The sequence below is a fragment of the Pseudomassariella vexata genome, assembly GCF_002105095.1.
Source record: "Pseudomassariella vexata strain CBS 129021 chromosome Unknown BCR38scaffold_27, whole genome shotgun sequence".
In the NCBI taxonomy this organism is placed as follows: domain Eukaryota; kingdom Fungi; phylum Ascomycota; class Sordariomycetes; order Amphisphaeriales; family Pseudomassariaceae; genus Pseudomassariella; species Pseudomassariella vexata.
In genome coordinates, this window is record NW_024467982.1 from 191,974 (window position 1) to 208,080 (window position 16,107).

General features: G+C 52.7%; 5 protein-coding genes across 5 annotated transcripts; 3 read left to right on the top strand and 2 right to left on the bottom strand.

Moving 5' to 3' along the window:
• Window positions 1-1,847: 1,847 nt before the first annotated feature.
• Window positions 1,848-2,534, bottom strand: BCR38DRAFT_452438 (uncharacterized protein). Its single transcript, XM_040861523.1, has one exon. It carries the CDS (start codon window positions 2,178-2,180, stop codon window positions 1,983-1,985), a length of 198 nt encoding a protein of 65 aa, XP_040709638.1. The 5' UTR covers window positions 2,181-2,534; the 3' UTR covers window positions 1,848-1,982.
• A 1,001-nt stretch (window positions 2,535-3,535) lies between these two features.
• On the top strand, window positions 3,536-5,062 carry BCR38DRAFT_414939 (uncharacterized protein; the record flags this gene model as incomplete). The annotated part of the gene is made up of 2 exons (XM_040858986.1): window positions 3,536-3,843; window positions 3,916-5,062. 2 exons carry the CDS (start codon window positions 3,536-3,538, stop codon window positions 5,060-5,062), a joined length of 1,455 nt encoding a protein of 484 aa, XP_040709639.1.
• Window positions 5,063-5,720: 658 nt separating this feature from the next.
• BCR38DRAFT_461995 (uncharacterized protein) lies at window positions 5,721-6,847 on the bottom strand (the record flags this gene model as incomplete). Its single annotated transcript, XM_040862594.1, has 2 exons — window positions 5,721-6,432; window positions 6,507-6,847. The coding sequence occupies 2 exons, from the start codon at window positions 6,845-6,847 to the stop codon at window positions 5,721-5,723; spliced, it is 1,053 nt and encodes a 350-aa protein (XP_040709640.1).
• Window positions 6,848-7,445: 598 nt separating this feature from the next.
• BCR38DRAFT_491120 (vacuolar assembly/sorting protein VPS8) lies at window positions 7,446-12,413 on the top strand (the record flags this gene model as incomplete). Its single annotated transcript, XM_040864618.1, has 3 exons — window positions 7,446-7,739; window positions 7,798-8,233; window positions 8,281-12,413. 3 exons carry the CDS (start codon window positions 7,446-7,448, stop codon window positions 12,411-12,413), a joined length of 4,863 nt encoding a protein of 1,620 aa, XP_040709641.1.
• An 865-nt stretch (window positions 12,414-13,278) lies between these two features.
• Window positions 13,279-15,862, top strand: BCR38DRAFT_125266 (rhamnogalacturonan lyase). Its single transcript, XM_040853508.1, has 5 exons — window positions 13,279-14,097; window positions 14,152-14,162; window positions 14,217-14,366; window positions 14,530-14,657; window positions 14,715-15,862. The coding sequence occupies exons 1-5, from the start codon at window positions 13,562-13,564 to the stop codon at window positions 15,531-15,533; spliced, it is 1,644 nt and encodes a 547-aa protein (XP_040709642.1). The 5' UTR covers window positions 13,279-13,561; the 3' UTR covers window positions 15,534-15,862.
• Window positions 15,863-16,107: the final 245 nt, after the last annotated feature.

Here is a 16,107-nt window from a genome sequence, read left to right on the forward strand (position 1 = left end):
ACCCTCAACATAAGAAATTGGTAAGAACTATCCAATTACCGTGGCGCTGCTTCATACGCAATGCGGCATAGGCAAAGCACAGCCCGGAAGGCCGTTCAGTTTCAGGCCCACGCAGCCATTTGAGTATGTCTCGAGTCATAAGGGTTTCCGAAGAGGCCGGAGAGATAGCTGTTGACGAAGCCTAGGGCGTGAGCCCGCCCCCCATACCTTTTGCTCGAAATATTCCCGTGACTTCGTTCACTCGGGAATTACCGCAGCTCGCGACTTTCTGGGCTATATGCGCAGACGATTCGTGAGCAGCGAGCGTTGGAGCTTCTTGCGAACGGCTACGAAAGATCGACGTCATAACCCACCTCAGTCGCAGATGACCTTATCAATTGCGAGTTTAAGATCCACTGTCAGTCACATCATTGCCTCATAAGGTCCCGGGTGGTGTCATAATCTGCGAAGTCGGCTTTAGATAGATACCTCACGATCTTTTGCCGATTGAGGCTAAGAGATGGTTGTGGTGGGCTATGTGCAATTTGGAATTACCGAGCGTTGAAAAGGATTGCAACTGGTGTCGAGTATAGGCATAGGTTTTGGGATGAATATCATTGCCTTGCTCTACGACTGCTACAATGAGCTCGGACTTACTTATAATAGCGATAACTATGTTGAACTCAGAGAAGAGACCTGCGTAGTCGCATCGTTGTCCATGATCGAAGAAGCCAAGGCGTGAATAAGCTGACACTGCCACAATTGGCAACACCTTTCTTCCAGTTACCACAATGGTTGGTACGGTGTCGTCGTGTGTCGTCGCAAAGTATGGTAAAAGATCGGATCACTTGAGATGCTTCGATTCCTTTGTACTATCGTAGGAAGCAGGTGGCACACAGCTCGGATCCAAAATTTGTTGACTGTAATGTCTAAGATAAGAACACTAGTGATTGTCGGACCCTGAGACCGTGCACCACTATTTGCGATTGCCTAGCAAGTCTTGGTGTAGGGAACGGTTTGCCGTGCTGAGACAAGCCGACTTTGTTGTGGTTCATGACACGTATCTGAAGATCGCAAGAACTAAACGCGCTACCAGCCTTATGCTCCATGACTACTATGCAGTGGGCATGTCTAGTACCCCTGCGGGGTCACCGACTCGAGGCCCAGGCTCGTCTCTCGCCAACACCGATGTCAATGGTTTCACAACTCGGGTCAACAAGTCTATCAGAGCGACTTGGCCAGGCTGACGACACACCAAAAGTGCTTAGATGGCCTGGTTGTTTGCGGTTGTTTACGATGTCGTTCGACTCCCGATTGTTATCACCCCTGGCAGCGACTGGGCGTCGTCTAGCAATGGCCTTGATAGCTAATGGCTGCCATCTCGGTAAGCCGAGCGTCGATCGCTGCAAGTGCTCGAGTGCTCGACTCGACAGACTTCGTGTTGCTGACAAGCGAACACCACCACTGCTCTAGCATCATCCCAACGTCCTCCGTACGCAGTCATGACATGCACAGTACCAACAGGTCGTTTAAAGATGGCAGATATGGTTACTCAGCTGCCGGGATCGAGAGCGACGGTGCCTGCGAAATGTTGCCGTTGTTATCATTCCAGATTTTTGTGCTTTTCGCTGTCGGACCCCTGGATGTTTGGTGCTAAAACCTGAAAAATAGGTATAAAGATACTTTGCCTGACATGCAAGGCGTCATGTTGGCGCCCGTCTAGATTTGGAAATTTGGAAGAGTGGCACAACCTCCGAGCGAACGCCGTACTGTAGTGAAGAGAGAGATGAGTCGTTCGCTTCATTTGCCTGTGCAGACTCCTGATTCAATGCACCTAAAATGGCAAGCAGGCCTGGAGTTCAGAGCTAGATCAAGCCATGCATATGTTGGGGTGTTTTTACCACACCCTCCCGTTAGGTCATTTCCCACATGGCAAACCTACCTCAGCTTGAAAGCAGTAGGACAATCGTACCTGGAAATATCGAACCCGCTTCTTCAATGTTTCAAACAAATCTGAACAACACTACGCGTCGCTTGGCCTCGGACCGGATCGTGAGGGTCGCGATTTTATCAGCGCCAGTCTGACAATTCCCCTCATGCAAGCGACTCGTCAGTTCCACGATTGTAACGCCCCTCAAGTCCATCTTAATTCCGGTGCAGGGAGGGTTTCTTTTTTTTACAACCATGTCGTCGCATAACATATGCGCCGTTGATGAGTTTCGAATACTTGCAAAATCAAATCTATTGTTGACTCTGTTGTTTCTACTATATTAACATTCGCAGGTCGTGAGCATCAGGGCTGGTGAGTATTCTTCTCGCTTTGTTTCCGTCTGATCTAGTCTTTCTTGACTTCTCAAACAAGTCGAGCTCCAGATATTTCGTCTTTCAGCTTGGAACAGCAAATCTGTAACAAGAACCTCGAACACTTTGACCACCGCCTGTTCCGACTGGTTCAAACACCAATGTGCAGTTGATAACTCGAGGCCAGGGCTGCTTGCTTGCTTGCCCTGCCTCAATGCTTGTCATGAACGCAGTAGAATATCGAAGCTTAAATGTCATTGCTTAAATACAATGGCGACCATTGAAAAGTGACCTTGGTCGGCCGGATTTTTGTACGTCACGGCGACACAGGTCCATATTATTTTCTTTCCACCTGATCCAGCTCGTGTTCGTCAGGATTGTTCACCATCACTTCGAAGAGCATCAATTAATTGTTACAGGCCTTAGTGTCAAGAACCAAGAGCCCTCGGTCTACCAAGAACTTGTCCTCGTTGCACAGTAAGGCTGTTACGAAAAAGTGCGATACTGGTCAATTGTAGTTTAAAATCGCAGAGCTGAGGTCTCTGCCAAGATTCCAAGATTCCCATACGGACCCAGAGCTGGACGATACCGTAAGTTGTACACCCTTACCCAATTCCCCCTAGCCTCCTAGACCCTCGCCTGCGACTTATGGCATTTGGCATTTGGCAAGCGCGATTCTTGCCTGGGGTAGTGATGTATAGGTCGCATGTGGATGGCCAGCATTATTACTCCATGTCCACTTGCCCAGCCATCGTCTCTTGCGGTTCGCCCCCCTGACGTTCCGTTCCACCCACAGATCCGACCAGTCTTGCGACCGATCCGACTGCTCACGCTCATCACTCACACATGGACTGCTAGCGATCCATAAACTGTCCTCCTTCCCCCACTCTCCCTTCTCTCTCTTCAGTGGTTGTTCGTCACCACCCGCCTTCCATATAATCCACGCCAGCCCGCCCGCCCGGTCAGTGTTCTCACCGATCCATCACCTTCACCATTACCGTCGCAACTTGTCACCAGCCAGCAGTGGCTCAAGTTCGCCATTCTGAATTTCAATTTGTTTTCAATGCGACTGATTGCGAGGCATAATCACTAGGACAACTTACCTTTAAATGGCAACGCTATTTTAGGTGTCCGACCGCTTCCCGGATTGCGAGGCGCTATTGATTGAATATCCTTTGTTTGCACCACGGGACGCTTCGCCGACATTTTCGATTCCAGTCGCCGTGTCTGTTTGGATCCATTCAAACCGCCCAAGATGGCCATCATCAACCAAGGCCTCGTCGACAGTGCCAATATCGCCGCCAGGGCTGTCCACCTTGTTGCCCAACAGTCCATAGCTTCTACCGTCTCATCCGCGATAAATTCCGCGACATCGAGTCCCATACCAACGTCAACATCGGCGACTTACTTTAGTACGGGCGGTTCCCTGTCAACGACGTCGCCTGATCCTACACCAACTTCAACCGGGAACAATGGCAACAATGGCAACAATAACAGTGGCACGAGCTCGCCGCTGCTGTTTTTTGTTGCTCTAGGATTTGGGGTGGTTTTCACCAACCTCTGGTAAGTGCTAAGATGGCCACATTGACCACCACGTTGGTATATGTACAAGTCTAGGACTCTAACATCTGGCAGGATTATTGTTGGTGTCAAGTACTGCTTCCGGTACAATGCCCGTAACCGCCAGATGCGTGGGCTTGATGAGAATGGCGAGCCCATCAATCTCGAAAACATGCCTACAAGGCCGCATCGCCGCCGCCGTGAGAAGAAGCTCATGACAATGGACGAAGTCAACGACAAGTTCCCAATGATGAAGTACAAATCTTGGGCTGCCGATCGTGCGAAGGAAGGATTGCCAACCACGGGTGGTGTCTCAGTCCCACCAAGCAGGGCCAACAGTGTCAGAAGTGTGCAAGGGATTGTGCCCGAACTGCCTTCGAAGGAGCGGGAATCCAGCGTCACACCCCAGTTCAAGACGGAAGCTGCAAGCCCGCATGGCACGTCTGGCAGCGGCGATAACGACACGACTCTCACGCATGCGCAAACCGAAGCTAGCATACTGACCAAAGATCCTGATCGGGCCCATGGAAGTGATGATGAGGAGGACGACGAACACATCAACGCCGCCCTACCACCTGAACTGATGGCTACTTCGGGCGACACCTGTGCTATTTGTATAGACACGCTAGAGGACGATGACGATGTGCGCGGTCTGACCTGTGGTCATGCATTCCATGCTGTTTGCCTCGACCCCTGGTTGACTAACCGAAGGGCTTGCTGTCCCCTTTGCAAAGCCGACTATTACACTCCTAAGCCAAGGCCTCCACCAGCTGACGCAGACCCGCTGAATCCCGCATCGTCCAATGCACCCAATCCAGGGAGGAACAACGGGCGTCTCAACATGCCCCGTTCACCCCAGAGGACGTTTACGGGCTGGAACCTGAGAGGTACCGTGCGGACTGCCACGGGGCAACAAATGGCGAGCAGTGCTCCTGCTCACAGCAGAGCCCCAAGAATATGGGAGAGGCGGCGCCATGAAGCGGCTCCGTCGCACAACCAGGCTACGCCGACCACCGCGGCTCAGGATGAGCAAGATCAGGGCCTCTTGACAAGACTCAGGAGTCGTATCCCGCCTTTGCGGGTGAATGATCTTATGGACCGCTCTCGCGGTAACGCGTCGAACGGTACTCAACAACCACTTGCGTCGGGTGCCAACCATGCGACTACCACACCTTCTCAGCTCGAGGCAGGAACAGGATCATCAGCCACACCAGCAAGATAGGAGTTTTACCCTCTCTTTTGCTGCTCAGGATTGTTTCTTTGCCGGCAAATATACCCCACGACTCATGGCAGGGCGATGCCCATGACTTCGATGTATTTGAACTTGTATTTTCTTTTAGCGCGCTTTCATCAAGTTGCGACAATTCTGTGCTTGCGCGATACAACCGTCGAGACATATCACCATTCTCAAACCACTGGTCGACCGACCTTATGTGGTTAGTGATACATAATCAACGATGTCCATGCTCGGTCGTAGTACATCCGCCTGTCGGCGTAACAAGCATTGTTGGCCGACACATGCGAATGCTTTGGATACGGAGACAGGACCCAGTATCATCTGCAGTGAGGAACTTGCCTTGTTATTTCAGCATTTTTGGTTGTTACACCGTACTCGAGAAACGCGGTCGCTGCGAGAAGGGATGCATTGTAGGGACAAGTGTCCAGGACCTATTTTATTTCAGGTATGCATGGAGTAAGGCGACTAGCAATGTATGAGAATTTCACGTACGAGTACAACATGTAGATCAAATTTCCTCTTTGCGGAGACTGTGAATCGATATGCGAGCCGACTTGATGATGCTGAATCATGTCTCCTGAGAAGTTACACCCAAGATCACGTTCTCGAGTAAGGTAATGTCTAACACTGAACGCGCAACGGCTCATAGAAACTTGCCTTTGCTGAACCGTCCCCCAAAATCAGCAGCCTTGGTAAGGAGTTCCCTCCGCTGCGCCGTGCCAATCTTGCCGCCAAGCTTCATATCCTTCTCCCGATCAAACGCCCGCTTACTAGGGTCGTCCTCTTCCTCCTCAATCCGTCCCCCCTTCCCACCCTCGCGCTGCTGGTGTTCCTCATACAGACTCCGTCCCCGGGCCGCCTCAAGGTTCTTTCGGATCTTAGCCGCGCGCTGCTCCTCCTCGCCCGTTAACCTGCTAACCACAGCACCGCTCCCGGTCGTCGTCGTCTGCCCCGGAGGCGGCTCCGTTGATGGGTCTGCCCGCCCCAGCACCGCGTTTTCGAGACGCTTGCGCTTCTGCTCCGGCGTCTCGGTCCAAATACTGCTTATCTCTCCGCCCGGTACGGCCGCCGTCCCGCCACCGCGCGGGCCCGAGTTGAACTTGCGCGCTTTGAGTTTCGTTGGGTCGGGCGCTTGATACCCAGTTGAGGTGGGAGGGACGACCATCCAGTCGTCGCGCTGAGGGGCTTTGGAAGTGGCGGCTGAGAGGGCGGCGGCGGCCGAGGCTTGGGATTGCCGCGCTTGGTGGGAGCTTGAGGTTGGGAGCGCGGGGCCATAGTCGTCATCGTCCGAGGAGTCGGAGTCGGATTCGGAGGGAGGATTTGGTGGGCGTTCGAAGAGGGGCGCGGGGGTGGCACTGGGCCATGGACACGCTTTGGTGGTGTTGCAGCAGCTGCGGGAGGTGGGCCCGTGTCCGAGTTGCATTCTGACTCCTCGAGCGTGATCTCGGCTGTGTTCAAGGGTGGGAGTGTTGGGCCTATGGAGGGTTTTGTGGTTGGTGCCGCTGTGCGTGGTTGTCTGTCTTCTTTTGCGCCGCTTGTAGGAGGTAATATAGGCCCTATGGATGGCCCCATTTTGGTAGCCTCTTTAGGATCTGGGGGACCGTAGTCGTCGCCTGAAGAATCACCATCTAATGCGACTTCGTTTTTGTTTGCATGTGCTCCATCACAAGCTTGAAGCTTGGATGATGGGAAGTCGGCGCTGGTGTCATCGACTGGTGTGCGCTTGCGCTTTTTGAGATGGGGCGGCAGTTGGGGGCCTATAGACGACATAGCGGTTTGAGCATTTGCGAAAACGGAATATTAAAAAAGAGAAGAGTTGCGCGTCAAAATATAGTATAGGGAAGAGGTCTGAGGCCTTGAGTTGAGTTGATGCGAGCTAGTGTAGATGTCTCCATCGGGCTTGATTGGGCGCACTGGCCAATGATGTCTGTTGTGGGCGCTGTGGCTGGTAAAGTGCAACATGGATCGACAGTCCCGAGTCGCATTAGCTGTGCAGCGATTACCAGGCTCAGTGCTTCACCAGGCAAGGCAGACAAGCAAACAGCGAAACCACGAAACAGCTCACCCCCGAGGGCTCTTTGCTTTGATTCATGAGACCACAACTTGTTCGTCGACTCTGATGAATTGAGAGCCTTCCCTCTGGGTTGTTTCAAATCAGCATCATCATTCTACCCGTCCAGCTCCCACTTGGAGCTTCCGTCTGTTGCTTCCGCTGGGAGCTAACGCCAACGACTGCTCGATATCCAGCTTGGAGTGACAAGTTCCCAACGCCGATTAGTGCAAGCCATCAAATGGCCGTAATCGAGTCATGAACAACGTAGGAATCATGCGATGAGCACAATCTACTCGACAACAATGTGTGACGAAAATGGACAACGACCAATCAGACCTGTCTTCCACGGCGGACCATGCCTCAAGCGATGAGGAAACGATCAAGGGGGATCATGAGCAGGATCATGTCGCTGAAATACCAGAGGAAGAAAGAGCAGCAGATGCGACAACAGAGCAACCTAGCAATGGAACCGTCGTAAATCGTTATCGCGAGCTGCTGCGAGATCATGACGACGTCTCTGACTCTGAGTCCACCGATGGACTGCCCAGGAGAGTCGGCAGTCCAATTGACTCCTTGCTCTCTGTGCCGGAAGACTCTCCTTCGGTTCAGGTAAAGGGTCCAAAGAATATTGAAGGAAAGATCCATCTTGGCTGACCGAGAATTTCAGGGCTCTGTACTCTCTTCACCTGGAAGCAGCGCTCTGCCCTCCGTCGCCTCTCGACCCGGGCTCAGCAGCCCAACGCCGTCTTTCAGGCCTTTTGACCGGAGATTCAAGTCTCGAATATCCTCCCCTTCTATACTCACACCACGGTCGTCGTCGCCCTCATATCTCACGGGGCACAGTCGAACTGTGTCCACGACTAGCCAATCTTTGTTGGATCCAGGCGAGACCGAAGCCACATCTCCACCCTGGGAGGGTGTGCGATGGACAAGACTCCAGAAGTTGAATGGGCAAGCCTTTTCCGAAGCAGGCAAACGCAACTTTGGGTCACCTACTTGCGTAGCAGTTTCTGCATCTATAGTTTTGGGGACCTCGAAGGGTATAATCTTAATGTTTGATTACAACCAGAATTTGAAGATGATCATTGGGCCTGGCACTAAAGGTTTGTCTCCATGTCGGATCCCAGTGGCGTGGTCTAATCGTTTGCAGCTATCGAGTCGGGCGCTGTCACAGCCATTGCAATATCCGCAGACCATACGACACTTGGGGGCGGTCATGCGAATGGAAGCATCTTCACCTGGGACACCAACCGAGCCTCCCGGCCATTCCTTCATATACCCCATCTGGACAGGTCTCCGCTGCAGAATCGAACTGTAGATGGTCATGTACCGAATGCGGCCATCACCCACCTCGGATTCTTGGGTACAAGGCACACTGCATTGGTCTCCGCAGACGATCGAGGAATGGCATTTTCTCACTTAGCGACCCGAGGAACTGGAGCTTTGGGGAGGACCGTCAAGACTTTGAGAATTCTTGGCCGCTATCCTGACACGCCATCACCGGCGGGCAAAATTCTCAAGCCAAGTACGGTATTGGCGTTCTCCCCACTGCCACTTGGCAACATTGAGCGAGCCACAGATACTATGGGTCTGACAGCAATGCTGACACCCTACCTACTTGTCATTGTCTCGACCACTCCCATTGCTCAGACCCAGCATAAATCAGCGCGGCCTAAGGATGTCGCACCCCACAGCGCTATGAGCGGTTGTTTGGCTTGGTTTCCTGCGGTCAAGTTGAAAGTGCCAGATCCCATATCAGGCAGTACCATGTCCAAAGTCAAGCTCGTATACTGCTGGTCGAACGTCTTGACTGTCTTGGATGTCGATGAAGTGCCTTCGGAGTCCAAGGATAAGCCGCCGAGTCTAAAATTCAAAGCCCGCAATCGATGGACTTGCGAAGAAGCTATTGTTGCAGTACAATGGTTGAGCCGATCTGTTCTCACAGTTCTGACCATAACCCAGCGTCTGATCGTGCTAGAAGATCGGAGTATGCGGATGACTGAAGCGTTCGATCTGATCCACAAGCATATCTACCATATAGATCTGTTTTCAAAACAGCTACACACACTAGTAGAACAGCTGGACGAGGATGACTCTTCCATGCACGGCGTGACCGCTGATGCTTTCTACATGAGCCTCAAAGCTTATAAGGGAAGACTGTTTCTGCTGGGTTTCAATGACGTCTCCATAGGCGCGTTGTCGAACTGGGCCGATCGCCTAATCGCCCTGATGGAGAATGGTGACTACGTCGGGGCAATCCAACTCGCAACCTCTTACTATAGTGGCGATGCCGACAAGCTCACTGTCGGACTGCCGGAAGATACCACTCTGAGACACCAGATGGTTCGCGATAAGCTGATAGAGATCATGAGTGCGTCGCTGAAGTATGCCTTCGGCCAGAGACAAAAGAACAAAGAGGCTGCGGATGACCACCATTTACAAGAGCTGGCGGAAACTTGTTTTGTCTCATGCCGAAGTGTTGGGGATATGGACTTTCTATTCGACGATATATACGAGTGGTACGAAGATGGTGAGGTTGAGGGTATTTTCCTCGAAGTCTTGGAACCCTGCATCCTGGAAAAGACTATTACGACTGTGCCACCTACAGTGGTCAAGGCCATGGTTGCACACTATGTGAAGAAAGGTTGGGAGAGCCGCCTCGAGGAGATGATTTGCCACATGGAAACGGCGACACTTGATATCGACCAAGTCACCTTTCTCTGCAAACAATACGGCCTCTATGATGCTCTCATATATGTGTGGAACCAGGCGCTCAACGATTACATCACACCGCTGGTAGAGTTGCTGACTCTTCTGAAACCATTGATGCAAAATGGGGATTATGCGTCTTCCGGGAACATCATGAACGACGAAATCTTTGGTGTGAATGCGCTGAAAATGTTTCCATACCTGTCCTATACTCTGACTGGAAGAGTATACCCCACTGGGGAGAGACTGGACGAGGCGTTGGCATCGCAAGCCAAAGCCGAACTTTACTGGTTCCTGTTCTCCGGCAAGAATATCACTTGGCCTAAGGACAGCAACAAAACATTTCGCACTCGGCAGGCTCAAAGTGAGGAACCATCATTCCCGTATTTGCGCATGATCCTCAAGTTTGATGCGCCGAGCTTGTTGAGTGCGCTGAACGAGGCCTTCGAAGACTCCTTCCTCAACGATTCTCAGGACAAACCCTTGAACGGGGGCTTAGGCAAGGACCTCCCTGAAGAACTAATCTTTGGCCTGACGGTCGACCGTCAGTACGTGATTTCCATCTTATTGGAGATCATGAATCCAGCAGATTTCGCCCCCGAAGACACGATATACCTGGATATGTTCATCGCTCGTAATTTGCCCAAGTTCCCTCAGTATCTTCTCCTGCCTGGCTCTACGCTGAATAGGGTTGTCACTGGGCTTTGTAACTATCCAGGGCCAGACTTGGCTGAAGATGCGCAACTAAGTGCGGAGTACATAATGTCAGTGTACCACCCGCCGGATCTGTCGCCAATGATACCACTCTTTAAAAAAGCTGGCTTCTATCGGATCCTGAAGCGAATCTACAAGAACGACAAGCAGTTTGGGAAGCTGGTGCAAACTTACTTCGAGGACCCGGGAGATCAAGAAGAAGTCTTTGATTGCATCGCCGAGTGCCTCAGGCCGCAGACCGGGCTCACTAAGAGACAAGTCCAGGATGTCCATGAGGTTTTGAAACAGCACTCGCGTGATCTGGTTGAGCTCGATGCTTCGAGGGCTGCGCAAACCATTGCAAGTTACGCCTCGGAACTGCACCACTTCGTCCTCACCCCGCTTGGAGAGGAATCCGAGCTGCAATACGAGTACCTCAAGGCCCTTCTAGAGCCCGAGTCGTCTGCAGAAGACCACAAAGCTACTCTGGATCGAGATTTTATCGAGCAGTATGTCCAGTTGATGTGCCAGTTCAACCCGTCTCACGTGTCCGATTATGTCGCTCTCGTCCAAGCGACAAACCTGAGACTTGACAAGTTGTTACCGACAATGGAAGACACTGGCGTCATAGATGCTGCCGTCATGTTAATGGCCCGAGAAGGACATGTACAAGACGCCATGGATCGCTTGACCAAACACCTCAACACCCTCGTTTCGGCATTGCAGGGTCTTTTGACTGGTGCGAATGGTACGAACGGGCACAGTGACGATTTGGACACGCAAGAAGCAGCAGAAGACTTGTTGAAGGGCCTGCAGAAGTACACCCATGTGGGCATTTGGCTGTGCCAAGGTCAAATGAAAACTTCCAAGAAGTTGACGTTGCTCCAACGGCGACAAACATCGCCAACCGCCAATGAGCTTACCGCCGACGAGCTGCTTTGGCTGAACTTGATAGACACAGCCGTCCAGATAACGCGCCGCCTGACTTCCATCATAGCACCCGTGGAATCGACGGAGCAAATCACTACATCTGCAGACGATCAAGGACTCGATACTGAAAGGCTTGTGGTTCTTCTGCGCTCTCTAGTGCAACACACATTCACTGCACTATTGACAGCAACCTCAACTCAAGGCACCCAACCGTCCCCGTCCAGCCGCTTACTATCCACGTCGGGCGGTTCCTTGACGTTCTTGCGGATTCTGCGGGCTTTTCTTACCCGCGCCGCAGCTAGCTCCCCAAATCTGGCCGACCTGCGCGCTGTTTTGACATCAATATTTTCTGCTTACGCATACGAGGAGTCTATTCTCCAGCTCTCGAACCGGTTGCTGGAGCAGCGGTTGTTCGTCAATGTACAACAAGCCGTACAGTTAAGGCAAAGGGGATGGCGACCTAAGGGGTCAACGTGTGAGGTATGTGGAAGGCGAGTGTGGGGTCCCGGTGTGCAGGGAAACGTATTCGAAGCCTGGGAAGACAAACAGACCATTGAAGAGCGTAGGAGAGCAGAAAAGAAAGCGGCGTCGACGGGCGCGCCGGCTGAAAGAGGCAAAGGCAAGGCAGAGAGTCCAAGGGACGACACTGCATTTGAGAACAGAAGTAAGGGTAAGGAGGTTGGCACATCGACCGGCGAGGACAGCAGCAGGGCCGAATATGCTGCAGCGGATCAAGGTGAATCACACGGAACCCCGACGACCGAACCCAATGGGGCAGCCAGTTTGGCGACGAAGAGAGACCAGCCACTTGGCCCACTTGTTGTGCTGGCCTGCCGACACATCTATCACCAGAGCTGTCTAGATACGCTGCAAGCGCAGAGGGGCGACACGCAGAGGACGGTGAACGAGTTCGGCAGGGAGCAGGAGTATAGATGTCCCATTGATGGATAGACGACTGTGCACATAGACAATTGCATGTACAGAGAACGAGCTAGTTCAGCTCGAGATGGAATGAGAAGTGATCAACCGTCCAGCCCGCTATTTCCCAGATCACAGCCACATTTCCTGCATGGTACTTCAATTTGTTCTAGAAGGACTGACCCTAGCACCCATAGGTGGTGGGTCAGTCTCATCTCCTTCAGAGCTTATTCAGCGTAGCTCACAGGAATTAACTGCTAAACCGGGCACTGCCCAACCCGTTCGTATCCTCTTTTGTCAACCTAAAATCCAGGAGTCATTGAAGCAGAGAATTGAAGGGGCCGAAAAAAATACGGCCTGCGCCTCTCATTGAGTGGTAGCAAACTCTCTGGTCCATGGTCTGTCCAAGAGCCTCGGTTCCTCTGTCTCCGGACTCTTGTCAACAGCTTCCATTCCATGGATGTGTATAATCCACCAACTATACACATGCCGGGGCGTCGACCCCCTTGGCGGACGCAAAAGGCTAGTAAATAGTCCCCCTCTGTCTGCATCGTATATGCATGCGTCCCCCGCGAAATGCAACCGTCTTGCGTACAAGGGTGTATGAATGCCATATGGTTTTCCACCACTCAACAAGCCGGTGGGGTGCGCCCGGTAACACTTGCAACCCTGGAACAGCCGGCCCCATCCACATTACTCACGATGTCCGAAGTCTCCGTTTTGCGGAACGACCTGGATTTGCGGGGACCTGACCGCGAATAGATATGGCGGCCGTGGGCGTAACCTTGATCAGGACAATTCGTGCTATTGTCGAGGCCGCCGTGGTCCTTTTTCTCCCAACCTATTCGGCTGGCTTCAGGGGATGGAGCATAGGAAATTAAGGATTCGCCGAGCAATGCGCTATCTTGGTATCGATTTGATTGCTACGATGGGGATGGGACCGGTGCGAGCCAGACCATAACCGCCTGTTGCCGTATCACATCACGACATACGACGGTGAAGTGAGAATAGACATGGCGCACCGGAAGGGTGGGGTCCTATGCTTGCTATCTGACAAGTCGCGAATACGGGTCGATATTTAAATACACGACCGCGCCTCGCTCTGTTCTCTTGGTATACCAGGTAGGAGTCACTCCCAGTTCATTCTTTTCTGGTCTCTCTCTACGGTGTTTCGGCCCAGCATGTTGCTGTTCGCCCTTCTCTACTCACTCCTTCTCTGGCCGGCGGTCGTCTCAGCCGCCTTCGGCTACACGGACGACGGGACTAACTACGTTATCGACTCAGGGGCTTCGTTGGTAATTAAGGTCAGCAAGTGCTGCGGCGATATCGTGTCGCTGGCGTACAATGGCGTCGAGTACCAGGGCTATGACGGCAAGAACACACAGGTCGAGAGTGGGTTGGGCGACAGCACGGTTTCTATCCAGCAGTACAGCAGCCCGGCGTACATCATCAAGGTCTCCGTGACCCATGGCACGCTGAAGCACTATTTGTTTGTCCGTTATGGCAACAATAATGTGTACATATTTACCAATAAGGCCGATGCGAGTGTGACCGTGTCGAGGTATATTGTGCGGTTTAAGGGGGGGATCTTCCCGCATTCGACTACGGATGCGGATTACTATGATGATGGGAGCACGTATATCGAGGCGTCGGACGTGATGAAGGATAGTAATGGGTATACGGAGAGCAAACATTATTGTGGGAACACGTATGGCCGGTAAGTCTGCATCGTCCTTTCGAATATTGGGAATCCTTGGCTAACATTAGCTAGAACTATCGACTGTAAAGCCCCGTTTCACCTGCCTACTGAAAGAAGGTCTATACTGACATGCCCAGATGATTACGTCGGCAAGACCACCGGCTCCGTAGGCCTCTGGATGATCCGATCCAACCACGAAAAGGCGTCAGGTGGCCCCTTCTTCCGCTCCCTTGTCCGCCGCGGTAGCTCTACGGGTGAGGATCTTTATGATATCTACCACTACAACAGTATGTATCTTCGAGAGTTATTGCTTCCCCTTTCAAGTCTGCCGCTAGAATGAAAAAGTTGCCTTAGCTGTCTGAGGTATTTTACTCTGGAGACATGACTTACTACTTCCGAATTGTCGCTTGGACATCCGTAAGTGGTAAATGCTGACTCTCGTCGTTGCAGTGGGTCATACCGATCCTGAGCGCTTCGGTCTGCAGGGCCCCAGCGTTCTCGCTTTCACCGATGGCGGAACACCCAACAGCGCCCTGTTCGCACGCAATGCGGACTGGAGTTGGTTCGACACTCTTGGCGTAAGCAACCCATTCATTTGCTCCGTTTCCAGGCCGTGAAACTGACCAACTCCTCAGATCGACGGCTGGGTCCCCTCCAGTGGCCGCGGCCGCGTCGCCGGCGTTGGCCTTTCCAATATGAAATCCGGCTACACCTACGTCGTCGGCCTCAAGAACACCGCAGCCCAATACTGGGGCACGGCCGCCTCCTCGGGCGGCGCATGGAGCATCACCAAAGTGCTGCCGGGCACCTACACCCTCACCGTGTACAAATCCGAGCTGGAAGTATACACGGGCTCCGTGACCATCACGGCCGGAGCAGGCACTGCTGTTAACACGATCACCTGCACCGACCCCGCCGACGCCACTGCCATCTGGCGCATCGGCGACTGGGACGGGACGCCCAAAGGCTTTGTCAATTTCGCCGACACCCCCATGAAACCGACATACATGCACCCCTCGGACACGCGCCTCGCCTCCTGGGACCCAAGCAACTATATCGTCGGCACATCCACGGCGTCCAGCTTCCCGGGCTACATCTGGCAGGACGTGAACAACAACCACATCGTCTACTTCAAACTCACGGCCGCGCAACTCACCACCTCGCACACGATCCGCATCGGCATTACGGAGGGGTATATCGGCGGCCGCCCAACCATCACAGTGAATGACTGGGCCAGCGCCCTGCCTGCCGCGACGACGCAGGCGAGCACGAGGAGCTTGACTGTGGGCACGTATAGGGGGAATAATGCCATGCTGACGTTTACCGTGCCTGCGAGCGCGTGGGTCCAGAGTACCAGTTCGTGGCAGGTTTTGACGATTACGGTTATAACCGGGAGTACGGGGTCGGGGTACTTAAGTGGCGGTATCAGTGTTGATGCGGTGGATATGATTTAGGCGTGATTGAATGGAAGAAAGTCGATGACATTCGAAAAGTCGCGGCAACAACGGCGGGGCAGCGGATCGGCTTGTTTCAATGTGATTGTTTGTTTGCATTGCGTCGTTTCGTTTCGTTTCGATTGTACATATTGTCCTCGGACACACACATATATAGCTTCATACTCCACGGGTTTTGCCAACGTATCCAATTGCTTAGCATCCAACGCGGCCTTTGCTTTCAGCTTTACGGTCCACCGGACAGCTGCATCGATGAGGCGGGAGTCAGCTCGTTGTACCTCCAATAGGAGAGATCGTGGCATAGTGAAACCTAGGGATTAATGCAGTCTCCCCCGCTATGATTGGCTGTGTCGGAAGAGTATCGTGGCATCGCCTCTTCACTTGGCAGTTTCTGCGGAGCTAGAAAAGGAGGTAATTTCAAACGACAGATGGTCGAGCCCGAGATCTAAGGCTTCGGTGTAGGTGCGTTCTGACGCCAAAGTCTGCAGTTTACTATCTTGGTGAAGCGGAAATTTCGATATCAGCCCCTAATGGTGTACCCGCCGATTCTGGCTTAAGGAGCGTAGTGCGGGTG